The sequence below is a fragment of the Athene cunicularia genome, assembly GCF_003259725.1.
Source record: "Athene cunicularia isolate RWA chromosome 17 unlocalized genomic scaffold, athCun1 chr17_part1, whole genome shotgun sequence".
Taxonomy (NCBI): domain Eukaryota; kingdom Metazoa; phylum Chordata; class Aves; order Strigiformes; family Strigidae; genus Athene; species Athene cunicularia.
This window is the reverse complement of record NW_020799122.1, coordinates 6,902,499-6,930,053: the sequence shown is the minus strand read 5'-3', so window position 1 is coordinate 6,930,053 and position 27,555 is coordinate 6,902,499. Positions and strand designations below refer to the sequence as shown.

Genomic DNA, 27,555 nt, shown 5'->3' with positions numbered 1-27,555 from the left:
ATCAGCTTGTGACACGCAACACAACCCCCACCTCGAGGGAGAGGCAGTTAAAGGGCAGGAGAGGGGATGGAGAGGGGATGCTGCCAGCAGCCTTGAGCGCTGCAGGCCAAGAGCGCGTCGATAAGCGTCTCAGCTGACCGAAGCTGACACCACTGGAAAGCAGTGGCTCAGATTACAAGGACCCAGACTTTATGAGTAGATTTATAGCTGAGTAAAAGCCTTGAATTACAGTCAGAGGCTTAAGGAACCAACAAACCCAGCCTGGCCCCCGGAGCAAGTTTTGTTAACCAAAGCAGAGGCCACTTGTACTACCCAGCTGTGGCTCCTGAATGACCTTCAAGGAGAGCTCCTGGTTGGGTTTTTATTTAAGAAAAACCTGTACATAGCCTTTCTTTTGAAAACCCTATAAACCAGGTTCCTTCGAGGGCATAACGGGACCGCAGCTTCCAGCTTTTCTGGGAGACTCACTTCTCTGAACAGAGTATTATGGATACTGCACAGTCCAGCAACTCTGAGACAGGCTGACAGTATCTGAACATCCCCAACTCATCACCACTATCATTAGCCTTGATCTCAGGTTTGCTGGTTTTGCCTTTAAGAACAACTCCGTTCTCCCAGGCCCTTGTAGGGAGGATCCTTCCCAGTGTCAGCATCCTTGGTGAGAATCATCCCAGGAAGAGTCTGGGCACAAGCAGCACCAACACACCATATCAAGAAAGAGATGCAGACACGTGGTATCTCTTTGACAGACCTTTATTAGCAGACTGTTCCCTACATGAAGAATCCAAGTTAGATTTGCATTATAACAATTTGTGGTTACAGCTACAAAGATGGTTGTCATTTTGCATTGATTTTTGCATTCTGATACTCATATTCCCATTAGGCCACACTGGTAGGAAGGAGCCACTGCAGAATTTGTGATAGGTCTCAAGAAGGGGGGTGTGGAAAAAAATCATATCACTAATCCATACTGGTTAGATTTCCACGTGGCTAACCACTGACAGTACTGGCTAGTCAAGGCAGAGCCTCACCTTGAAGACTCTCCATGAACCACCAATACCTCTCAGCAAAAAAGCAGCTGCCGAGTGCTAGCAAACCCTTTTCTGATTTCTCACACACTTCCGCGCCACGTGCATGTGAAGACCGCTGTCTCAGCACAGGGCCTGCCCATTCAGCCTCAAAGCACAACTGCAGCAGCTTGTGCCCAAGTGCAAGTTTCCCTCTGTTTCTCTGGAAACTTGTATTTCCTTTAGTCCCTGAGATTTCTTCCCTCCCCCCTTACCTAAAAATTCCCCAAGACCGCTCTCAATTAGCCGCTGTGACACCCAACATACACAGACCTTCTACTTCCCAACTTCAGCCACCCACTGAAACCCTTTCAGCCACATACAGAGGCAATTCCAGAGCTTCACTGCACACCCTCTCCCTCCTCCCACCATACTGCTTCCTCACCAGCTCCCTACTCTCCTATGGCTTCCTGCTACAGAATTTCTCTGGGCTGAGGTCCTCCAGCAACAACCCCAGACGTAGGAAAGGCACCTCAAGCCCCGAAGGGAAAGTACACAAGTGACTTTAGCATCCCTCCCCACGACTCAGCTGTGTGATGTAAGAGAACAAATAGAGAACTTTTTAAAACAGGAGAAATACAAGCACAGTAACAATATTTAAACAAGTCTATAAAAATAGTCCAACATAACTCTGTTCAAATAAATACAAAATAAATATGCTTTAAGCAGTAAGACAGTGGAATGCAACGCTGGTCCATTTTGCCCAAAATGAAAAGTTGGATGAGGATCTCCCAGGCCTCAGAAGCCAGATCCTATCAACTAAAATAGCCCATAATGCAGAGAAATTTTAAAGCCATCTCTTTCCCTTAGCCTTATGAAAAGCACCCTTTGAAAGAAAAGCAAGCACATCTTAAGGACTGAAAGCTCAACTCTCCCAGTGACAACCAGCCCCTCTCCCTAACACACCTTCCCACAGCAGACATACTCCTGGCTTGGGGACTCCATCCCACGAATGCAAACCTGAACATCAATCTACAAAGAGGTCTAAAGAGATAGATAGCAGCATAGGCACGGGGTTTGGAAAAGGTCCACCAGCTCTCCTTGGCACCAGGCAGAATGGAATTCAGAGGTCCATGCAATGCTGCACAGGGGCTATCGTGTCGTGCTGGGAGCACAACTGCACAGGAGCTGTGAAATATTGTCTTTTTGTGCACTAAAGCCATGCATCAAGGTGCCAGTCCTCCCAGGGCTCTTCTGCCTTCCCCTTTCCAAGCCCCTGCTGAGTATAGGACAAGCCAATCCTGGCATGCAAAGGATACAGGCATGCAGGCTCTAGGCTGCTGCTTCTGTTAGTAAGTGCATCTTGTTAGTGGATTTATGAGACACACCTATAAAAAAATAAATAAACCTAATTCTTCATCAGGCTGGCCTAAGTAACCTTCAGCCTGACTGGATAAACCACTGCCCACCAGCCCTCAAAACCAGTATAGTTCAAAGTTAACATTTCATGTCAAGTCTTGGAAGCAGAACATGAATGTCTCCTACCCAAAGGAATATATGTAAACATAATAACAAGCCTGGTGTGGCAGCAGCTCCTACACAAGGTTTGTACTAATTTAAACAATGGGTAGGAAGTTAAACAACTGAATGGAAAAAGAAGTTCTCTGAATGGAAAAAGAAGCTCTTCCAGCAAGTCAGAAGGTGCTCATCTGCAGGCAAACAGCTCTGTACACGCAATACACGGCAAGCAGACCTGTTACCCAAATCTTTGCTACTCTGTCATACTGCTGGGAACTGACCTCAGCAACTTGTGCCTTAAGATTCTCCCAGGAGTCCACCTCCTGGTCTCCCAAAAGGCCCAACAGAAAGGACCACGTGTTGCTTTATGTGAAGCTCTGAGTAGCAAGATGGCAAAGGACACCAGATCCTCCCCTCCCCCTTACTGACTCACAAACTATCTGAGATTTCACAGCTTTGCTTAGTCAGCTTAGTGTCAACACATTCACAGAATGAGAGATGGCTATACGTCTTGGGATTGCACCCCAAGATTTCAGAGTTCAAAGTCCTCAGCATCTCCTCGTCACCGCGACTGCACGCCCAGAGTCATCTTCAAGTTTTCATAAACCACGTAGCTGATGCTCACAGCTGGAATCACCTTCATAAAGTTCGGCGCCAGACCCCGGTAAAGACCAAATGCTCCCTCTGTCTTCAGAATGTGTTTAAAGAGTCCCCTCATCGTCACTTCGGGAGCACCCTCCACTGAAGCTGCAATAAGGAAAGGCACAATAAATAACGTGGTGAAAACACTTTAAGGTAAAATCTGTCTCAAAGAGCAGTTCTGGTTCATGTGCCTCCTGTGTATGTTCACAGAGCGAAGGTGCCTCATGGAGGTCAGCCCCTCACTCCTCAGCGAGCTGTAGCTCTCCTGCACATCACAGACATTTTCTCAAACTGCTCTGCCCTTAGTCCAAAGCTCCCGATTTGAGCAAAACAGAACCACTGTCCTGGAGGTGCTTGGCCCCAGATGCTAAGGGGAGCACAAAGTCCACTGTCCTCTTACAGCATGGCAAATAGCCTCCTGCTCAGCTGCACAGGCCAGCTGGGGATGTTATTGCAATGTTTACACTAGAAGACCTTTACCCTGCTCAGAGACCATGACAGGAACTCCCACAGTTCCCAGAAGTTCTCACCTTGGGCCTGCATGCGTGTCCTCACAAGAGCCAGTGGGTAACTGGCGAGCTGCCCGCAGGTACTGGAGATGGTGCCACAAGCCAGCAGAACGAAGACTCCCGGGTCAGCACTGTTGACAGCATAGCGTTGCAACCAGGCATTTTTTAGTGTCTGGAAGGAAAAAGCCAGTAGTTAGCAGTGAAAAGACAATTAAAAGAACAGCACATTGCATAGAAGATCTAGCATAAAGGCCCAAAAAGCCATGAACAAATTCAGCCAGAAGCACTAAGACTTCCCAAACTCTTCTGAGCTACTGCTACTATCGTGCCTGGGGAAAATCCCTTCTTTAATTTTCTGCTGCAATTTTCTCAAAAATACAAAAAAAGAGACCATGCATGATATTGACTAGGAAAGGAGAATCATTGTATTGGATTATCTTTCAGGCCATTTTGGGTTTAAAAAAAGAAAAAAAAAATCCATTTGGGCCCCATAAGGCTGATCAGGAAAGCTTTGATAAATGACAAACTCCTGCAGTAACTGATCGGTCTAACAGTGATAAAGCTACACAAGCAGCACAGCCCTACAATAGCACGGTGGGTTGACCTTGGCTGGGGAAAATTAACTCAATCTCAGCCAGACCCAGTAATAATAGGTTAAAAGCTTCATACCTCATAGACTGCCAGGTCAATACCAGCATACGGAATGATTCCTAGCATGTTGGGGATGTAGCCTTTGTAGAAGGCAGCCATTCCTTCCTTTGAAAGGATGTTTTTGGCACAATCCAACATGCCTGAATATTGCCCCGTCTTCCTTAGAGCCATCCGTGTTTTCAGAACCTAGAAAACAAGAATAAATACCATGAGGGCCTACAGGAGAAAAACATAGAAAGTCATTCTTAAGACACGATGGTCAGGGCAAGAGCAAGTGTCACGCAAACAGGATTACCCAATATCACCTCCAAGAACTCATTAATTAAGCTATCATAGTGCTGGTGTTCTACCCCCATTTTCCCCATCTCAGCACCTTGCCCTGATCCCTCCTGGGCTGGATTATCAGCCACTGCCTCACCTCCATCGGGTAGATGCTGCTCTGTGCAATGGCCCCAGCCAGAGAACCAGCTAACAGCCGCTCGTGAATCCTCAGCATTTCCTGGTCAGTACCGATGAACCGCTTGATCTGTAAAAGCCAGAACAGACATTAAGGTTCACTGACTTGTCTCAGCCGTCTTTTTCTTTTTTTTCAGCTTGTCCTTCTGCAAACCCTTCCACAGCCAGATTTATCTGTGCCTTTTTACTCACCTGCTCATAGGCCATGAACTTAATGGCAGATTCCGGTGCAATCTTCAACACATTGATGCCGTTCCCTCGCCACAGCGACCTTGGTCCACCCTCTCGGATCATTTGAGTAAAACCGCCAACGATGCACATGTTGTTACTGCGGGAGGCATGAACCTGGGAGAGAAGAGTGCAAGCTTGGATTAGTTCCAGTCCTGATTACGACAGTGCTACGTTTTTCTGTAATCCGGGGACAAAAGGGCGCTTTTTTATTTACCCAGAGATTTGCCAAGGCTTTAATCCCTTCCAGACAACTTCTACAATAGGAAAGCAAGCTTCTTTTCTTTTTTGTGAAGTCTAGTGTTAAGTAATGAGTCTAATCAATATCTCCCTCTGGAATGGGAGGAAAGGTTAAATTGGCAACTCCCATACCTAGCATAGGATCAGTTACCCACGGTAAACTTCTCAGCTGGCTCAAGTGCAGGTACAGTGATAAAGCAGGCTAAAAGCAAGCTTTTGTAATTTATTATTTAGATAATACTGAGTATGAGCTCTGCCAGCTGACCACCACAACCACTTCAACTCTCATGGGAACATAAGACTTGAACCCAAGTTTTCCAGTGCTCTAAACCACAAAGCACTCTATTGACAGTTTTCAGGTCTGCCTCCCAAAAGATTCTATTTTTTCTAGGCAAATTTTAACATGACTTCGATAATTCAAATAATCCAGAAATCTTTCAAACATAGCAATATAAAACCAACAAGATTAATCCTGGCCAGAGTGCTGTACTGTGTTGATGAACATTCTCATCTCCTAGGCATCCAAGAGTATTAAAGGACTCTGCCTGGTATTCAAACAAACTGGAACTGCTCCATCATACCTGCATGAGCACTTTCAAGCGGTCCAAGGGAGCTGTACAGGTTCTGGACACGGCACCTGCACCTCCACCTGCAACCAGATGTCTCCACCACATCCCTGTCTGCCTCTCTTCTACCGTGAACTCATCAGGGACGGTCAAATTCTCTCCTACATCAAAGATCTGCAAAAGTATAAGGTGTTGAGAAGTGATTCATCAGCTAATGATCTTGCCAAAGTTTTATTGCTCCTTATCAGTGTTAAGTGTTGAAGTACTGGATATGCTTATTCAAAGTCAACAGCTTATCTACAGCCATTAACTGCTGCATCTGGCCACAGAATTGCCACTGCTATAGCACGTCACAGGGGGAACCTTCACATTCAGAAATTTCTGACCAAGAAGCTGGCAACTGCTGAACATTTGTCTGCATTAAAATACTGTGCAACACAGTAAGGAATAAAATGACCAACAGGCAGCTATGTGGCGAAAAAGCTGGACCTCTCTGGAACCTTCCAAGCTCACAGCCAGTTCAATCTCGTTACATGCTATTTACACCCACTGAAATATCTCCAGGAAGGACGGCTGCCTGTCAGATGAGTTTCTAGTCTTAACAGGTCCTGAACCAGCAGGGGCTGGCCACCGGTGCAAAGACCTGAGGTGCAGGCCAAGTGAACACCCTCATCTTCTTGCAGAAAGTGCAGTTGTTATCACCTGTGCCAGAGGCTTCACATTATCACGTGCCAGTGATAGGTGGCAAGATAAGAGGACAGGACAGGAAGCAACTGGGCATTTAGGGCTACAAGGCAGCTACTGAGCCATGAAGAGAAAGATAGGGACTGCAGATAGCAGCTCCTGGGGGTCAGGACTCTAAGAAGCTGGGGAAAGACCAAGACCTGTTGTGGAGGAATCATTTCTTACCGTGGAGTGTTTCCAGTACAGGATGATTTCAGGAATGTTCTCCACTGGGTGCAGCAGGTGATAGTCTCGCCACTCATTCCAATCAATTGTCATTGTCCCGTTTTTATCCATGCTAAAAAGATTTATCAATAGATGAGTACAGACTCTCACTGGATGAGAAATTCCTCCTCCCCTTCCCTTTGATTATTCAGGCCTACACCAAAAAAAAGCTTTGCAAAGCAACTAAGAGACTTCTAAAGAGACAAAAGACAAAGCTAGAAGATCTTCTATTCACTAAACACTGCAGAGAGGTAGAAGTGGGTTCCCTTTTTCCTTCCCTCTCTCTCCCCTTTAACTGACCCAGAGGAGTAGTTGCACCCCCTCCAGCCAAACTTAGGGACTTATAACTGACACTGAAGGGAAAATAATACTTACTAGGTGACAGGACCCCAGAAGTGTCCCGTCCTTATTCTGACACACAGGCAAACAGACAGAGGGAAGGTAGCAGAGGAAAGAAAGAGGAAAAAACAGCACAAATAAGTGGTTGTTAACATGTTAGTGCCACATGCATAAAGCACTCAGCATTTCCAAAAAGCACAGTCTTTCTCCAAAGCAGCAAGCTCAGGGCAGCAGGACAATCAGACAGGAATGCAAATCAGCTCAGGTGCAAGCACTTCCCCAGAACAGGTCAGGAAGATAAGAGATTCTGGATTCACTCCATAATGCATTACAACTTTGTAAGGGTCAACTCATGGAAAAAAAATCAAAATGAAGAATAATAGGCAAAAAGGGAGAAGCTGAAGTCTCTGCAAAGTGTGTACAGGGTAGAGAGAGAAGATGGGTTCCATGTCCCTACATTTCCTTCTAACCCCCTGAACAGTAACACAGAAGCACCAGCTGAATCCTCACCTCTTCAGTATTTTCTCGGCCTGCTGTTCAGAGATCTTGACCCCCAGGTCCCGAAGAGATTGTACAATCTCCTGGGCATCAATACGGCCTGAAAAGATAAAACAGTGAGCTCGAGTATACACATTACAAGCTAACGCATGCAGTAGTCTATTCATGAGCATGAGAAACGTGTTTACCATCATTCTTCTTATCTAAACTCTTGAAAACCAGTCTCAGCTTCTTTTCATGATCTTGGAGATAGTGAACAAATTCCTCAAAATCCAGCTGTCCATCCAGGTCCTTGTCTCCAGCCTTCACAATTTTCTGTTCAAAAAACAATCGAAAACTGTCACTTCCTTTGTTCATTCGGACAGACTGCTCCTTCCTCTACCATATTTAAAGATAATTTTCTACAGGACTGACTTTTCCTCCAGAAAGTAGCTAACAGAGTTATGATAACTCCTCAAAGAAATTTGAGGAAAGCAGGAGTGTAGAATAGTCACCTGATTCCAGGCAACTGTCTCCCAAAGTCAGTTACGCAGATGAAATGCCTCATGCTTTTATCAGGGATATTCTGTTCATATCATGTGTCTAATCTCAGTCTTGTGTCTTGATTAACACTTAAAAAGCCCTTGTAGAGGTTCTTAACTAAGTATGAGCCAAGTATGCATGATTTGCATAAAAAGTGAATCACAAAACTTCAGGTAATAAAAAAACCTGAACAGGAGAAGGCATTTTATGCCTACTACGATCCTTAAAGAAGTAAGTTCCCTCTGGCAATAACTAACTCCAACCAGAAAGAGCCTGTCCAGCTCTAGTGGACACAGCCAGAGATAAAAACCCCTGTGAACTGGTTTAGGCACCCTGAAGCTATGTGCTTTAATTATACATGTTTCCATGAGATGCATATAGAGCAAGAAAAGGCTCTTAGTGGGACAAAGCTTAAATCAAGATCAGACTCTGTGCCAGACATCTAGGACAAGGTAAATGACTAATTAACTCGATCCAGCATGGGGCAATAGCCGATGGACTGTCCTAGCTAAAGGCACATGGCTACTTGTTGACAGGAGAAGTGATCTTCAGACTGTAAGAATGTGGCTCAGGGAGTTCCTATTCCCCTTCGTGTTCAGTCACTTTGACAGCCTGTAAGTCTTTTTTCAACATGAATCAGTGAGCAACACTAAACGAGGTGTGATTCAGACCACTCCATCACACAGATTTTTAATTCTCATTTCTGTGAACAGCAGGTGGGTTGTTAAGGAAGCTCTGAGATCAGAGACTAGGCTAACCCTCTGTTCACCAATATTTTGTTCAATATTTAAGCTTTAAGGGTAACAGGCAAACCTAAGTTTACTGTGATATTTCCTCAGCCTATGAGCACCTGTCCCCGTCATAAGCATTAAGTCTTTGTTTCAATGCCATTTTAAATGACTTCAATACTAAATACTTCAGTATTGAAACTTTCTCTCCCTTGCCCCACCAAGTCCTGTCACTTTAGCCCTAATGCTATGAGGATTATGCCTAATCATTTTATGAACCTTAAATAAGAAAGTGCTGTCCCAGCTGCCCCGACCTTTGTGGTACGCCCAGTATTCTTAACCTGCAATTTATCATATGACTGTTGCAAAGTTCAGATATGACCCCACATTCAACTTGTAGGCTAAAGATAGACCAACATCCCTTGCATGTCAGCAGATTGGCCTCGAACAGCTGAATCAGGGCTTCCCTCTGGCAACCCCCAACAAGTTGACAGGCACTAAAAATTGGGAGGCACTAGAGGAGAAATGTGACTGTGCAACTGCTCCCGCTCTCTCAGCACACCCCAAGCAAGTGCAGAGATGTGCAAGGAGTGATCAGAGACTGCTGGTAATAAAAGCTGCCTTGCTCTGCTAGTCTTCCTCCGTGATCACAAAGCAAAAATGCTGCAAGCCTGTCAAACCATAACCTGCAACAGGTGTGAAGGGCAAGAAAGTCAAGCTCACAGCATCTTCTCCAGAGATATGAACAAATATCTGCCTGCTGCTCTTTGCCTTTAAGAGCAAACATGAAATCTCCGTAGACTGAATTGCTTGTAACAGCTACGCTGGCTGCAGACGTTTCTATGGTCACCTGTGCAACACACTGTCCCTGCAGCAGGCTTTGGGACCCCACACATTCTAAAGCTGCTACATACCCCATTTGTGTGTCTGCACAAAGGTATAAGAAGCCTATCTGGCTTCACTGTTTGACAGCCTGGTCATGAAAATCACACCAGCAGCAGCAAGCTGAAAGCAAGGCCTGCAACAGAGCTGGACCAAGCACTCCACAGATGTAGTGCATCTCCCTTCTGCAGCGAAGGGAAATGCTCTTGCACAACCTCCCCCGGCTCAGCCCACCCACTGCCGGCTCACAGCACCGACTGCTCACCTTCACCGGGGCAAGACCTGCATCGGCTTGAGCTGACATGAGATTAGACACCTCCCGTCAGGAGGGGGGAGGCGAAAGGGTGTAAGGAGGAAAAGGAAGAGGATGTGAAACGTTGTATTTGAGCAGACTAGTTAAAGCAGACAAATCATAGTTTGGAAAACCCCTTTTCCTATTGAACTGGCATCAAACCAACTGGTTTAAACAGTCTGAAATCTCATCAGATTCAAGCCAAATGAATCAAAAAGAAAAAAGTCCCCTCCACGCTGCTTCAGCAATCCCTGCCAAGGGGCAAGAGAAACACGTGCTTGCTGTACCCAGCTATTACAACCGAGCCGTCATGAACTTCTCCCCCTCCAAGCAGCCACCCAGGGGGTCAGACCACCCCTCCACAGCTCACTCCCTCCTGTTCCTCCCTCAGGGCCATACCTGCTTCCACTGGCGGTAGGTGGAGAACTCCTGGGAAGGAATGAAGAGGCTGAGTCGGAAGATGGATTTGAGTTCAGCCGGCAGCCCCTTCGACTCAAAGTATTCAAACTCTGTCTGCGACTCCCCGAACACTGGCACATACAGACAGAGGCAGAGCATCTTTCTGAGCCGGAGACTGAGCTGCCCTGCTCAGACTGACCGGGAAGGGAAGCAAAGCTGAATGACTCCCCTTGAGCTAATTTCAGTGCGTAGTGGAAAGGAAATGCCAGCGAGTCTCATGACACATGCCTATGAGCGCACTGGGCTCCGGTGGGATTGGCTGTACAAGCCCTGCCCTTCTACTTAAAAGGGAAGCCGAGGCTGTACAGTCCCACCCAGCTGCCAGCGAGACACCCGACCCATGCGAGCTGCCTCCCGTTGCTCAACACCAGGCTCCCATTAAGCCCCAAGACCTTACATCACGCTCACCACAAGTTAACTCTTACTGGCGTGTCTTTTAACCCAAGGGGCTTTGGCCAACATCCGAGACGCTCATTTGCTGTCCCTCACTTCTGATCAGTCCTTTCCGATTCTGTTCTCACCCCTCCAGGGTTTTACACACGCAGCACAGTCGGGACCAGTCTTGATCATAACCTCTCCCACCATATAGCACAGGAGGACTCTCACTGTGTTCCTCTTCCCAAAAATTCTTCCTCTAAAACACAGTAAGAGCAAGATGCCAGCCACTTACTACTTTTATACATGTTTGGGATATCCAGCTTAAGCAAAAGCCTTGAAATTCCACTTTTGTAAGGCTACTTTGCTATGCCAGAGTTGATTGGCTTTGGCTGAAAGTTCTCCCAACCATACTTGTGCCAGCTAGGAGCAGGCAATCTCTACATACCAAAATCTCTCTCCTCTGCAGCACTCCAGCATTACTAACACAGACAGCAATAAAGCCTGTGGAGAAGGTTTGCCCTTGTGCCAAATACCTAAAGAACCACCAAAATCAAGAGCAGGCTTCAAAACAGACCCAGCTGCTTCAAAGCCTCCTAGCTAAGCATCCACACAGCAGTTATGCCAGCTTAATAGTTATTCCTCCTCTTACAACCACAATTAAACATTGCAGTCGGATATGTGCTACAGCGAGAAGTGGCCAGGGCAGAACATTTTGCAGTTTCTACCATTTACAATTTAACCACTTTGCCAAGTGAGTTCCAGAGCAAGTCAGCTGAAGAGGGAGTGTGGCACACGCATCATTTAATGTGGATATAATTACAGGCTTCTGAGCATTCAGTGGGGTTTGATGTATGGGATGACACCTAGTACTACAGCGAGAGTACCAAAGCAGCGCAGTAGGTCACAATACCGCTCAGTACAGAATTACTAATTCCTTGCATTAATTTTAAAATATAGTCTTGATAATCCTCAAAAAGAAGCTAGCATCTAACAAGAGAAGGAAGATGCAAAAAGCCATCGCCAATAACCAAAACACACTAATCATGCCCACACTTGAAGTAACACAGCATGTTTGCTAAACTGGTTTAAGCCAGTCCAGCTAACAGCCTTCCCCACTGCTGCGGACACAGCAACATTTTCTTGTGTTTGCTCTGTTTGAACACACTGCCTGGCCAGTGCAAAGTCCAATAAGCACTCCCCCCAATCCACAAGGGGCCTTTACATCTTTACTGTGATATTTTGTTCTTTAGATTTAAATAAGAGCCAAGGTCTGTAGTAGCTGTTTGTGGAGCTGCATGTCAATCAAACTAATTGGGAATATTTAATCTGGGGCTTTATTTCAAGGATTTTTTTCTTTTTTTTTTTTGGTTTTTTTTTTTAATTAAAGCTTAATAGATCATGACCCGCATCAATTCAGTACCCTTGAGAATCATGACCTACAACAGCTTCTTATGCCCTCCCCCAGGCACCTCACCTACCATGGCACTACCGCCACGTTACCTAACCAGGCTTAACCTACTCCCTGCTGACGTCTCTCCACATGAAAACAGGATCTTCTCATGGACTCCAGATCCTCTTAAAGATCAGCTGCAGCAGCTCACTACATGCACACCAACAGCACGCCCCAGCCTTCCCACCAAGTCTCACTGCCAGCAGCACCCTAACACTACACTCCACCGGTCACAAGCCTTCAGCAGCCTGACTGGCACGAGCAGCTCCCTGACAGCTCCAGGTAGTAACTGAACAAATGTAACTCAGATTTGCCCCACCAAGCCTTAAGATCCTCTGTAGTCCTTCCCATGAATTGCCAAGCATCTCTATAATAGCTGCTTGGCAGATCAGTTGCTATGCCAACATGATGCAGATTTTCCTAATAAACTCTGGAGTTGGCAGCTAGAGACAAAAGGCAAAATCCGCACATTTTAGGAAAAAAAGCCCTACTATATACGTCAGAGAAAGGGAGAAAGGTAATGAGGTTGAGAAAGCTGATTTTAAGCAGGGTATTAATTACAGGACAGCGAGCTAAGGAGAGACAAGATTACAAATGAAGTTTATACCAGCAATTCTGGTTATAATGTCAAAGGGAACTTAAACAAGCATTAACAAGTTTTTAGATTTCACCTAAAAAAATCCTGGCAAACCTGGAAGTACTCAAAAGCAAGATAGCTCTCCAAAGCTAGAGGGATCAGTGCTGCTGGAAAACAACTAGTATGAGCCCAGGCCTTAGCAGACACAGCAGCACACCCAGGGCTTCAGGCAGGAGCGATGGCCGGCGCATCCCTCATTAGCACTCTGTTCCTGGTCAAGCCAAGGACAGGGCACAGAGCTCCAGATAATCAGTCAGTCCTCCCCAACACTTCTTCCTTCCACCAATTCTGCCAGTGAAACCAGAGCTGGACCTACACCTTTTTGGTCCCTGTGAAGCCAGCCTAGCCAACACCCTTCTTTGCTAAGGCGAGGACTAGATGAGTCTGTCTTCCTTCTACAGAAGGCTCACTTTTCTTGCCATCAAGGAAGCTGCAAACTCATTTTCATTTTATTTATAGCATTCATTTATTTATAGCATTTGGGTCTTATTTAAATGCTGCACAAGTTACCAGTTTCAATACCCTGCCATTGCAACGGTAACCTTTCCAAGTCATTTGTACTCTTCCAGGCATCTGCTTCATCACCTGTTTACTACATCAGCTCCAAAAGGTACCTCAAAGGATGTGAGGATGCAGCCATACAAGGAGCAAGAAAATATGCTGTTTAATTTTGAATTCACTTTGCTAAAAAAAAGTCTCTAAAAATATCAAGTGGCAGTGAGTGTCACAGCCACATAACTAACATCCTCCTTCTCAAGCAAGACAGCTCTCTGGGCAAGTACACCATGGGCCAGAGAGAAAACCACTACTGCTCCAAGTTTCCACTAAGTTCTGATGATTTTGGTTTTTTTTTTTAATTTCCGGAAACTAGCTTATAATTAATTGTACAGTACAGAAAGTCCTCAGAAAGCACAGACAAAGGGTGTAAAGTGTATGAAGGATGGGAGTTAATCATTTAAGAGACCCCAGCACAGTAAAGAGCTGCAGCCAGCCAAGACTGTGCAAGGGGAAGGATAGAGACCAGGGAAGGCAGACAACACTACATGGTATTTATTGGACATAAAGGTGACCAGGAAAGGTGACCTGTTCCACTGACAACACACAGATCCAAAGTTACAAGTCCAGATGGTGACATCAGGGGTGGATCATCCCTCTCTGTGTACACACACCCGGGGGCCAACACATCACCTTTATAGTCAGTATTTTCTCCCACATTCACAGAAACAGCTTCATGTTGAAATCATTACCTTCAAACAACAATCTGAGCAGAAACTAACACCACCACAAAGACCGAAGAGCCAGGGCTAGGAAGCAGCTCCGGTCAAGTTTATCAATACATGTCAATTCCTTACAGTAATGTCAGTATCAGGTGTGATATTTTCCGTGTTTTTAACAGATAGGTAGTTACAAGTGTTTTTACAAAACAAAGTGGCATACCAGCCAAGAGACTTCTCCCAAGGTCACAGACAATCAGTGGCAGAGAACAAAAGCCATGTGTCCCCCACATTTTTTTTAAACACCAAATAATAATGTTTGCTCACAGTGGTTTATAATCTGCCCCTAAGGCTGTACGAGAATTTTGCAACATTTCTCCTTCAGACAGGTAATTAGAACACAGATATCTGATCAATCACAAACAAGCAATTGCAGCTTAACAAGTTACTGTCCATCAGCTGAGCCATGATGACTGGGTGCAGTAGTAGCCAGCCTGAATTGCAAGGTAAAACATATCCGCATAATCCTCAACAGAAAAGCTTTAACACTGCATTTTACTTTACAATCAGGGCAGGCTAAAATTACAGTCACAACCTCCTAGCAGATGGGCAGTTACTTGTTAAGCTGCAATAACTCCATTTTACCACATCCTTATCCTCTAGGTATTTCTCCATTGGCCAATTTTAGGGTTCCTATGCAGCGAAACTTCCCAGGGTCACACAGGAAAGAAGAGATTGGCATCAGCTTTCAGGGAAAGCTTCATTACTAGGTGTGAACAGATGGGCTCTGCCTGACTGAGGGACCATTGTTCCCTGGAGGACACCAGAGATTTTCAGCCCTACTCTTTCAAGGTTTTCATCACAACCTCCTTCAGTTCTAAGTCTCTGTCCTTCTTCAACCTCCTTGCATGAAAGTCCTCCTCTTCTCAAAATGCACACGCTCCTCTTTTTAAAGGGGATGCACAGTGCTAACTGCTAACGACAGGGATGAAGGCAAAAGTCCCTGCAGATTTTTCAGCCTGATTCAAGCAGGGAGTGGCTTCTACGCCCCAGAATGCAGAATGCCACCCTGTCTGTTTCCATTCAGAACAGCAGCAAAACAGACGCTAATCCCCTCTACAACTTAAACCTGTTCATCTCCCATTTTAAAGAGAAAGCTTACAGCAACAACCATGCCCAGTTCCCTGTCAAATAAGCTAGATCCTGCGAGTCACACACCCCTACCCCTGCTGCAGACCTTTAATATTATCCCGAACTCCCACCACTCGCAGGGGTTATGCCCAACTCCTTCTCCCCTAATCCCAGGTCACACCCTTGGTTTTAAACCACAAGCAGTCATTGCACCATCCTCAGGAGAGCCAGACACATTCCCATCAAAAATAAACCAGAATTGCAGTCAGCCAGCACTGTGCTAGGAGCCCAGGCACTAAACTAAGCAGCTTTTGTTTGCCTCCCCCCAGACAAAGCCTCACCATTTATTCTCCGCCAATTGTGCGCACCCACCACCTCCCCGCTCTCCCACCCCCTGGGAAGTTCCCATCCTCACGCAGATTTTAGACTCTCCCTTATGCCACCCCGCTCCCCAGGGATGGGTTTTACTCTCTTCCAGACTGTGCCATTCAAATAATACAGCCAGTTACTCATTTGCTCAAAACATGCTAGTTTTTCCAGAGGCTCGCCAAATTACCAGTGACTCCGGAACATCTTAGGATCTATTTGATCCTTTGCTGGTCTCCAGTGCAGGGGTGGGACTCACTGTTAACCTGCATTATCATTCTCTGCCCTCTCCGTCATGCTTCTTTACAAGTTGCCCAGGAACCTTCCAGACCCCTGTATTCCCCTTTGCCCCTAAACAGCATATTTCCCCCCACTTTGAACATCATATCCGCAAGGTTAGAACACCTCCTCTCTTCACAGTCATTCCCCTGGTCCCCCCACATTTCCCTGCTAGCAAGCACACACATTGGACCCTGCTCCCTTTTCCTGTTCCTCTCCCCCCTCCCCAAATACACACACACCCACCCCCAGCTACTCACACACCCAACCTGCAACACCCCTACTCCCGGCAGACCACACAATCTGCTGTCATGTGTGCCAACCCCTCCTCAGGCCCCTGGATATCCCATTACCTTTGGAAAATGCTCTGCGGGTCCAACCACCAGTAGGATAGTTGGTCTCCTTTCAGTGGGATCAGTCCCTCTGTCCTGTGGTTTCCCCAACATCTTTGGCCCTTTCTCCCCGGGGCCTGGAAGTGGGGTGGTGTTTCTGGCCTCATCCTCTTTTTCATCTGTAGGACCTTGGCATATGGCCCTGGGAAAGAAGCTAAACAGAAAATGCCAAAGGGTCTGCAGCATTGCTACTCCAGCGAGCATCCCAGGCAGGGAAACCCTGCGCACTCAGGAGCTGCCCGCTGCCAAGGGTGATGTGACTGCACTACCAAGCACCCCCAAGACAGGAATCGGCACGGCAACCAGCGGGAGGTTCAACCCAGCGACTCCACAGGCTCAGATTCTTTACAGACCGCTCCTGCGGATGCTTCCTGCCTTTTGAAATTGCTGCTACTGCAGTCGTGCCTGGCCTGACAAGCAGCTCATTGTACCAAAGCCTCAGAAATCTGATGGCAACAGACAAAGCACAAGACCCCTGGCACGGAGAAGCCGAGACGCTGAGCTTTGGAGACTGCTCACACAGAGAAGCGGAGCCGCTGCGCTTAAGCGGAAAGCTAAAGATGAACCTCTCCAAGAGAAGCTTCTCAGAGCTGCCAATTAACCCGCATGTCCTGGCTCATCCTAACGGCACATCAGCCGAGCAGTGAGGCTGAACACCCGAGGCTGCGTCCCCACTGCAGCAGTGCCCAGCCAATCCTGGCTCCCAACACTGCGGTGCTCCGGAACACGGCAGCGCGCGCAGCCGGGCGGGAGCGCGCCCTCCACGCAGGAGGCACCCCGCAAAGGAGCGCGCCCGCCAACGCCGTCGGGCAGGTACGGGCAGGGAGGGCAGCAGGGCAGCTGTCCGGAGAGCAGAAGCCACGGTCCCCGATGCAATTTGGCAGCACAGGATTGTCAGAGGCTTGTACGTACCCGCTGCTGGAGCTGGGCAGCTTCAGCCGCAGCTCTTTGTTCGGGCAGCAGATGGTTCTGCGAGAGAATCCGGCTTTTCCCAGCCATGGCTGAATTAACCTCTAACTGCACCCTCTCTCCCTGGTCTATTATAGTCTCATCCGTCATTACAATATCTCTTTGGTGCTGCATTGTGCTTCTGCCATTTGGCTTTCAGCACAACACAGCGACACGCTTCCATAGCATTTATGGCTATTCATCTACGCACGCTCCAATACACGATGGTTAAGCTAGCACCGATGAGTCGAACAGGCCGAGTTCTGCTGAAGGAGCCTTTAACTGTACAGTCAAGGCTAGGATTAGCCAGAGCACAGCCACAATTATATACCAATATTTAAGCACTGAACACAGGACCTTCCCCAAATTCCTCCAAGAAATGCCTTGTTTCAGCAGCAGTTGCTCACCCTGGCTGTAAGGTTGGGGCTATCAGCATCATGGCCAGGGCACCACCAGAAAAGTCAGCCTGCCTTGGTGGAAGCGAGCAGTCCACATCTGCAGGCATAACAGCAGTCTGCAGACAGTAAGGGCTCATCTGCTGTTTTAAAGTATCGACAACTTAATATATAGTTGTAGATTCTTGCCTGCCTTTTGCATCTACAGACAGAGGGCACTGCATGCCTCACTTTCCAAAGTATTATGACTTTTCCTTAAGAGAACAGTTTGGATTTTTTTAACACACAGGATAAATAAGTACAGACCAAAGCTTCCATTACCCGAGGCTCCCTACCCACAGCAAGATCTACAGCAAGCAGAGGACCTCCATTTTCAGCTTTTAGCTTTTGAGAGTGACAGACTATAGGAAACTTTTGGTTTACAGATATTATATATGAAAATACAATCCAAAACCTGAAAGGACTGCAAGCTTTAAGTAGCCAATTTGCAAATAAATTTGAGAGGAACACTAAACATCACAGTTGGGAACTTGCTAGCGTTGAATTCCCTTAACCAACCTGAGTAATGGAAAAAGTGAGAGCCAAGTACATAGACATCACATTAAAAATGAATTCTTCTGCAAATACATTTCAGAGTTACTTAAGAAGAAAAAAATGCTGTTTAGTCATAAGGTCTACATAGAGTACTCAGTTTTTTAACCTTAAAGCTTGACACATACAAAAAAATAACAAAACAGTAAAAATTCACAAAATTCAGAGGCAGTAACACTGGGGTGAGGGTATGGAAGAGCCCTGTCCCTCTTGGAGAAATGTCACAGCCCAGTTCTAACTGGGATATCATCAGAAGCCCCGGCTCAGGCACCGGCAGGAAAGAGTGAAAAATTTTTGTCATGCCTCCATTACCTTGAGCTGCTGCCAGTCATCACAAACAACAAGCACAGAAGTTAAACCGCTTTCTAAAACACAGTGAATCAGATCCTTTAAAATTACATTTGAAAGTTTCTAACACTCAAGCCAGGGGAAGAACAGAGCAGATTTTCTGAACTGGGCACCGTTCTTCAAAATCAGCTTCTATTAGCCTAAAGCTGTCGTTTTACAAGAAACTGGTCTGAAGCTTACTGCCTCTAAAAGAGGTCGTATCCACATCAGCTCTGCATTTACCTTGCTCCCATATGCTCCTCTAACCACCTCATTAACCCAGCCAAAAGTTAGAGCCTTCTGCTGGGGTAACAGCAGAGTTGAGGCCTCTCATGGATGGGGTCCAAAAAAGCGTGACTGCCTGCGGCAATGGCATCAGAGCTGCCTGTGGCAGCAGCAGGCACACTGGCCCCACCACTCACAGAGCTACAAGCCACAAAACAGAAGGCAAAACACTTGAGTGGGACTTTAGATTTGTCCTCAGTGGTCACTTAACGCTGGGCTGCTACTCACAAGGAGCCATTAAACCAGCTGATGTTAACCGACACTGTTGCTTACAGTTTCTCTGCATAGTATTTATTAGCTTTAGTGGTGTGTGCATGGCGGGGACCCAATCTTCCTTTGTTCATGCAGACATCCCATAGTAAAATAATAATTTGTGCAAGAAATTACATGCCTGGGGTGCAATTAAAGCAGACACTCAGCAATGCTTCCTTGGCCTTTGTCCTTGCTAAAGAAAACCTCAGAGGAATTCTGCCACTGCACTAATCCACACAGCTCCTTCAGAACAGACAGACTTTTCTAATCATATTTAGGGAAAAAAAAGCATTTCTTTTACCAAGTGGGGAATTTTATTAGGTCAGAATAATAAACCTAGTAACGGCAAGATGATTATAGCTAGAGGCAAGACAACTGCTCTCCTACAGGGAATTTGTAGGGAAGTATTAACCGACCAACACCACCACAAAGCCAATCATTCACACATAAGAAAAGATTCAATAAATATGAGTCCATCCTGAACAGCAACACGAAGGAACAGATGAGGAACAAAAATTCACTTTTTCTAGAAATCATGAACAAACACCTAGGCCACAGTGAAACAGTTTTCCTGACCTAGGCTTCATTAGTAGATCATCAGCCCTCCAATTCCAGCTGTTTCCATGAACCAAGCCCAGGATTTTGAAGGCAGAAAACTACCAGGACTGATCTGAGAACTGGCTCTCAGCCAGCAAACCAGTCACCAGAGACCAAACGCGCCTGTGGCAGCTGGCCTCAGGCCTACACCATCCAAATGGATAGTCACTAGATAGCCAGAGGAGAAGCTGACAATAAAGTCATGTAATCTATCCAAATGGAGACAAAGGAGAAAGGGAAGAGTAAGACAGTGACATGCTTTGCTTAATAAAACCAATATTTTCCTCATTACTGCAAGCTGTCAGAAGGATGTTCTGGTTTAAGCCAAAAACTCAAGGTATCTTGTATCCTCTTCAGTTAGATCACGCAGGCCACATCTTAATACCTGCTAAGTCTGAAACTACAGTTTTCAAACAGGCATTTGCTCTTTCCAGCCTGGTAGCACCAGGCAGTAATTCAGATTCAGACCATCTGCTTTAAGATAGCTTCTAGAAGACTTCTCAGTAAGTGCACAGCATTTTCCAGCAATAATCTGAGCCTCATCACCAGACAACTAGCTAACACATAAAAAATGCAGGAGGGAGGGTGAAAAGAAAGGGGGGCAGAGGAAAAGGGAGCTGTGCTTGGAGCAATGACCCTTCTCCTCCTCCGGCGCAGGAAGAGCTGCCACTGCGGTCGCCGTCTCCAGTTCCTTAAGTGACCCCACAGGAATCAGCAGTGACTCATCTCCTTTGGGCGCTCTCCTGGAAGCACCCCGAGGAGCCCTGCCTACTCGTGTGCCACCCAGAGATAGCACCCAGCCCACCCCAGCTGGGATGGGCCACCATGACTCCTTCAATTACCTCTTATCTTTTCAAATGTCATTTCTGAAAGATGAAAACGTAAGTACTTCTCACTTTTTAGAAAGCCAAAGTTAACCCTGCACAGCGCTTCTCGCACCACGCCATAAAAATCTAAACGTCTCAGCCACTGCTGCTTAAATAATTAAACTGTCTAGTGACATTCAACTACATTAATACATTAAGGTGACACAGCACAGGTCAGTGAACACTACAAGGAAACCCAGGTCACCTCGTTATAGGAACCCTGGCACAAGTGATCAGCTATTCTAGTCGATATATTAAGGCAACTGGGGACCAGTGCCAAACACAGAGAGCACTGGCCAGGGTGGGGGAAACACAGCCATTGCCCAGAACAGCAAGTTCCACCGAGCTCATATCATATCACATGAAGAACCAAGGATTGATCAAGAGAAAGGGCATGCTCAGTACTCAGCAATTAGAAAGTCAACTTCTTGCTGCACTGGAAAATTAACCAGGAATATAACTGGTGGAGAAACAATGGCCCCCCAGCAGCCCGGGCCCAGGCTTGCTCTCTCACAGCCCCTGTTCTCAGGCTAAGCAATGTAGATTCACATACCAAACAGCTTTGCCTTCCCAAGCAACTCATGATCTAAAAATTTCAACAATTTCTCTTACAGAATTCTCTACTGTAAGCCACTTTAACTGCCAGAAGCTCCCCTGCAGCTCGCTTACATGTGACTTTGAAAAACTAAGACATCTCCGCTGCCTTTCCACATTGACACTTGTTATCACAGCTACACTTCTCCACCTGAGACAAAGTCTGGGGCATCATTAAAGTGCTCTCATGTCCCACATTCAGAGGGACAAATATAGCAACAGGACATGAACAAGAACAAAGGCTCATTTACCATTTGCTACAAGTAGGTCTGAAAGGAAAAAAAATCCCTCCCCCTGCTCCTCCTCCTCCCAACACCATATCATGTTATAATATATGCAAAAGAGAGCACAGAACTGCAGCATCACCGTTTTGCAGGGCTCTCACACAGGAAACCGAGTCCTTATTATGGCTTTGATGTCATTTTATTAACACTTGTCAACCATTTAAGGCTTCTGCTCAATATTCACCCAGATTCATCATGGGTATAGTTTCTTTTAAAAAACAATTAAAAGAAAGAATAAGTATACTGAAGTCCTGGAGGTTGTTTTTTTTTTCCCTTATCTCAGTAATCTGACTAATAATCCAATGCAGATGAGGATAAGGAGTCACCTTCTACTACTTACCAAGGCATCTAGTCCTGGTCACCAAATAATGTCCCACAGAATGTGTTGAAAGACCAAAAGCCTGCTGCACATTCTCCAAAGGCACAATCAGTTGCCTTGGATCAGTTTTGTTGTTTCATTTCACTCAGACTCTGGGGATCCTACAGGCATTCACTTCACTACAGAGTTCAGAATACATCCCATCCCACCAAAAACAGAAGGGTGAGAGACCACGTCAGTGACATGCAGGCTGCCTTTCTGCAAGAGAGACTCTCACATAACATCAACAGTTACAGTTGATATGCTCAAGCCAAAAGCTGCATCCACATCTCACAGAAGTCAGCCAGTATCCTTCATTCATTATCACTCTGCAAATAGGACAAAGGTCTCTGCTAAATAAACCTGAGAACCACCAGGCTTCTCCAATCTCCTGCAAGGTAGGGCAAAAAATGATCATGGAAGAACATCCCAAGATTGCATCTCTCAAGAGTTATATACCTGGTCCTGTACGTACATGAACATAAAGCAACGCTTGCCTAATCCACAATTGTTTGTTTATATGCAAGGCAAACTTATGCAAGAGCAAGTTTCTCTTGTATGTATTTACATCTGAAAACTCACTTCCAATCAACCCCTTTGAACACTGAGTGGACACACACCACCAGTTTAATACATTATTCACACTAAGGCAGGTCTGATGACCAGAGACCAAGTTTGAGTAAAGACTTTTGAGAGACTCCCTGGTCTCCAGCATCCCTCTCCTCCTGCCCTCCCTGTATGACCTCTGGGTCCAGGCAGAGTGACAGAGGCAGGCAGCCAGCGTGCCAGCCAGTCTCCCCTGACATTCATTGTCACAGTGCACCCTCCAGCCCAGCAAAGCTCTCGCTTTAGGAGGTTGCTGGCCAAGTCTATTAATAACTGACACTGCACTGAAAAGTTTCCTTGTGCCAAAGCCAATCTCTGTATTTCTTCTCAAAGTCTTCGCAGCAGCTGTCAAGAACTGATTTGATTGATTACGAAGAGTTCATTTGCGTCTTCAGCATGCCTAAATCAGAGAAGGTAACAGAACCCAGAATTCACACCAACGCATCCACTTCCCACAGCTTGAAAGGCTTTATCTACGACTAAATCATTGACCTACAGTTCTACCCTTGCACCAGACTTCCCAAGTGCATGAGAACAGGGCCTTCAACAAACCACACATTTTACAATTTACAAAAAGAACAGGCCTCTACTCCCTACAGACCCAGAAAATACGATCTTTTTTGCTTGCTATTCTAATGCACATTATACATAAATGCGTGGAGTTATTTAACACGTTCTTGAACGCAGTTTCACCTTGTGTTAAACTGGCTCAGGGTATCCACATTTGTCCCTTGGGATTAGCCAGGAGATAGGTGATTGAGAAGCTGTTGGCAAATACCTTTCAGCAGAAGGAAAGGTATCAACTGGAATTTCAAACTGTAACATTGCTTCACTTGTTTGATACAACTTTGTGTTGCTCAACCCTTCATGACAAATTACCAAGGCCTGGCTAAAAGCTCCACAACTGTCCCAGCAGGATACAAGACACACAAACCATGAAGATGTTGTAACTAAATGTACATAGGTTCGGAGAGGAACTCCAGTCTAGATTACAGAACAGTATTAGAATTTCGCTCTTTTTATCATAAACAGATTTCTGTAACACAAAAAACCCCCAGATCCTCCTTTTCCAGATGACTGTGAATGGAAAACAGGTGAAAGCCTCACACAGAAAAGATTCCCCTGCTTCCTCTGAATCTTCAGTTGCTAAGAATTTTACTACATTATGCACAGTACAATACAGAGTATTCAAACATCTTGGAGAGTAAAATAGTTACATAAATAGAGTCTGAAATGAAGAATTAAATGACATCATGACAGAAGATAAAGTATTGATCAGAAATAAGATTAAACTTTTTTATGATTGCAAGTGCTATGATAGAAAAGTTTCTCAATTGATCCATGGAGGCACTTCCGAAAGAACTAAGTGATCAGCTATCCCTGAGCAGCATGGACACAGCGTTCTCCAACAGCCGCAAGAGTCCAGAGATGGACCTAAAAAGCAAAATCATTCAGAGGAGAGGCCTGAAGCAAAGCAAATGCTGCAGAGTCCAGCTGCAGCACTGCAGTTACGCTCTTCGGTACACGTGAAAAGTGAACAACAGAATTTGTGTGGGAGTTTGGACAGCCAGAACTTAGGAGATCAAAGAGAAGATACCAGGGTAAGAAATAAGTGATGAAAGCAGATGTGAAGATCTCAGCAGAATGGGAGCTGATGTAGTTTCACGTGAGGAAGCTGATAACAAGGAGCAATAGGCAGTCACATATATGAACTTTGGAGAAGAAAGTATCACAAGGCCAAGGAGGACATCATCATTACAGGAGAGGCAACCAGACACTTGTAACTGAAAAGAGACAAGGGTTATGTCTGCTCTGTTTCTTAAAGCCAAGAGAATTAGTCCAGCAGAAGATGCTCAGCACCACCACAGAAGAGGTAGCTGCAGTCAAAGTTTACCACTTCAGTCTGTCTCTAGGCCGCTGGGATTAATTGCACCAGTTCAAATTGTCTGGAACTTCAGCAGCAGAGATGCTCCAGCCCTGCAGTTAATTGGGATCAGTAGGAAAACCGTTATATTGACAAATACTACCATCACGTGTCCTTGCAACAATGCAACATCTCCAGATACAAAGTAGAAAACATCATTCTGGTTCAACGGTCTCTATTCCCATGAAGTGCATACTTCCAGTTGCATAGGTCTACACAAATATTTTCATGAGGGAAGTCAGAAAGTAGTAATAACAGGAGATCGGCTATTACAGAGGTAGATGTAATTTAGCATTAAGACTATCCCTTTACACAGTAGAAAAAGAAAGCCTTAAAAAATTCTTCACATTGTTATCACTTTACTGCTCAAGCAAAGTGAAGTACGTGAATTGCTTCATGCTAACCATCGCAAACAAGCATTTCTTTAGAAGGCTCACTGACTTGGCACACGGTATTTGTCAAATTGTTTAAAGATAACACCATGGGTGAAAAAAATCCAACGTTTACATAAGCAAATGCCACCTCAAAGGACATCCAAGTACAACCCCTTCTCTCCCCCACCACAGAAGGCCACCTCTAAAACAGAAGGCAGCAATTTTCCAAGAATGCTACAAAGGGGTTTATCTCAGTAAGAGCTCTCGAGCATTAGAGCCAAAATATTGTTCATTTTCTTTTCAAGTTGCAGCCCAAAACTATTATTGTTACAAGGCCTTTTAGCCTACTGACGCAAATAGATTAGCAACACCCAGCTAAGATTGGTGATAACCTCACATTAGGAGACTAATATTTTCTCCTTCTGTCTCCCAAGCGTAGAAGGCAACTCCCATATCAAACGTACTGTTGTATGGAAGGAAAAATAAAATGCACCAGAGTCATCAAGTAATTTACTAATCACAAGCAATTCATTTGATTTATGCCTAAATCAGTCTCCAAACACCATGTCCAATACATCAAAAAGGTCTTCATCTTGATGCTTAAGTACTTGTCTTGAGCACGACTTCATATTAATTACCCCAAGCACCCAGTTGCCATTATTAGCTAAGGATGGAGCAGAAAAAAAGAAGGACTTATTAATAGAACTGCCTGGGAAACAGGAAGTTTATTTTATTTTCTTAAACATTACACAACGCGGAAGTTTTCTAGCCAGCTCTCCAAGGACTGTTCCCACATGTTTAAGTGGAACTTAAAAGAGTTTTGAACTCTGCATCCCCGTTCTTAATGGACACTTTTTACACTGCTGAAGGGGATGCTCTGCAATACTAACAATGCTTTACAAACTCTCTTCATCTAACCAGCCGCTTCCTGCATGGCGGAAGAGTAGGCAGAGGAAGCGAAGGGCTGAGGAACAATACTGACAGACAAGGGCTTCAGCAGAAAGACAGGATTGTTAAGCAGCATCCAGACAGTGCTTCCCTCCGACAGAGCAGTTCCAGTCCCTGCAGAATGGTTCTTCTCTGCTGCTCCCACAGCGTGGCAAGCAAAGAAACTATCTGCTGGGAAGTAAAAATGCATTTTGTTTCATGGTGCATCTTCCTAGCCTAGAGAATGTCAGGCTGGATTGAGTAACATGCCCAAGGAGAAAAAGGGAATGCAAACAGAGACAGGCATGCAGGCGTAAGCACAGAGCACTTTGACGAATGAGGGACTTTTGCCAGAGGTAAAGTATTGGGCACCCAGGGGTGGCAGCAGGTCAGCATTTCACAGGGCATGCACAGGTGATTTATATGGTGTAATCAAATTTTATTACCAAAATGCATACAGTAGAAAATCACCATGGCACTATCGTTATTTTTAGAAACTGCACACTAAACCACTCACGACCCTCACAGCACCAAGGAATTCTCATACATTACAGCAGCAACGAAGATGCCAACCAAAAGGAAATGTTATAAGATGTTGGAGATTCAAAGTCAGAAAGAAACTAAAAACTCTGGAAAGGATGAATACATGCAATTAAAGCACTCAAACTGGGGCAGCACTCCCAGAACTGGGAGAGAATAGGAACTGTCACTTAAATTAGATATCTTTTCAGTGACTCAGAAGTTATCCTTAAACTCTTCTTCCTTCCTACAGGACTGAGGCACTCTGAGATGGCACATCCCCGACTGCACCCATGTGTTTATCTCCTATCCTCCCAAGATATTCAGCTTTTTATGGTCCTGCATATAAAATATAAGAGACTAGGCAGGAACAAACTGTGCACTGAGGACAAGCCCATTACTCAGATTCATGCAGATGTAAACTGCACTAATAACAGTTAAATAGAGCAACATCATGTTGAACCTTGAAGCCTAGAATCATCAGCGTACAGCATCACACAAAGAGCTGTGTGACCACAAAAGGGCACAGCTCCCAATACTGAAGTAGAAAGCCAGTACGCTGCACATTTCATATCCTCCACAGGCAAACTGTACAAATACAGCAGCCTTCCCACATTTTAAGATATTTCAAACCCGTTAAAATAGACAATTGAGTTTAGAATGTATAAGCCATCTTGGGCAAGAAACCTGAGTAGCAACATGGTGCCAAAGACTAACATGAGGAAATTGCAATGATGCAATGAAAAATGCACGACAACCTGACTGCATCTATCCCTTCCAAAAAATCTTTTACAAATTTAATTAAACATGCAAGCTTCCTAGTCCTTGGACCTGAAGAAAGAGGATTTTCTTTACGGTACTTCTTTCCCAAGCAGTAAATTTTCAATCCTAAATTCACAGAGTTAATGCCACACATGCCTACAGGTAGTAAGCAAGCAGATTCCTCCGAATTTAGCGTTCAAGTCAGCAGGGCTGATTTTAGGCAAGCAACGCTCTCTCCGGAGCAGAGCATCGGCATCTCCCACCACACAAACGCCAGCTCTCTCTCAGGTTGTTCCCGGCCACACATCGGGAAGGTAACTGGACACAAGTGCCGGCATGCAACAAGCAGGTGCCCGCTGACACCAACTAACCTGGCGGGGTCTCTGCCCCGGCCGGGGCACAGTTACCGGGTCTTCAGAGCCCGTGTCCCGCTCCCGAGAACGGCGGAGCCGGGCGAACTCCGCGGCACGGAGCTGGGCTCCAGACACAGACCGGCGCTGCGGGGCGGACACGGGATGAGGAGGGCGGCCAGACACCCCCTCATCCCCCAGCAGCGCAGGTCCGGAGCCCAGCCCGGCTGGGCCCCATCGGGCCAAACCCTGCCGCCCCGCGCA

At 45.7% G+C, this 27,555-nt stretch overlaps 1 protein-coding gene across 5 annotated transcripts; it reads right to left on the bottom strand.

The window, feature by feature from the left end:
• Nucleotides 1-730: 730 nt before the first annotated feature.
• Nucleotides 731-17,406, bottom strand: SLC25A25 (solute carrier family 25 member 25). 5 transcript variants are annotated; one of them, XM_026860282.1, is made up of 11 exons: nucleotides 17,245-17,406; nucleotides 7,791-7,917; nucleotides 7,615-7,702; nucleotides 7,141-7,176; nucleotides 6,727-6,838; nucleotides 5,833-5,991; nucleotides 4,976-5,128; nucleotides 4,746-4,853; nucleotides 4,346-4,513; nucleotides 3,698-3,848; nucleotides 731-3,272 (listed from the first exon to the last, which is right to left on the bottom strand). In XM_026860282.1, the coding sequence occupies exons 1-11, from the start codon at nucleotides 17,389-17,391 to the stop codon at nucleotides 3,088-3,090; spliced, it is 1,434 nt and encodes a 477-aa protein (XP_026716083.1). In that variant the 5' UTR covers nucleotides 17,392-17,406; the 3' UTR covers nucleotides 731-3,087. The 5 variants fall into 5 exon arrangements, with proteins under 5 accessions (XP_026716083.1, XP_026716080.1, XP_026716084.1 ...); XM_026860279.1 differs by lacking the exon at nucleotides 17,245-17,406 and adding an exon at nucleotides 16,294-17,033; XM_026860283.1 differs by lacking the exon at nucleotides 17,245-17,406 and adding an exon at nucleotides 10,426-10,828.
• Nucleotides 17,407-27,555: the final 10,149 nt, after the last annotated feature.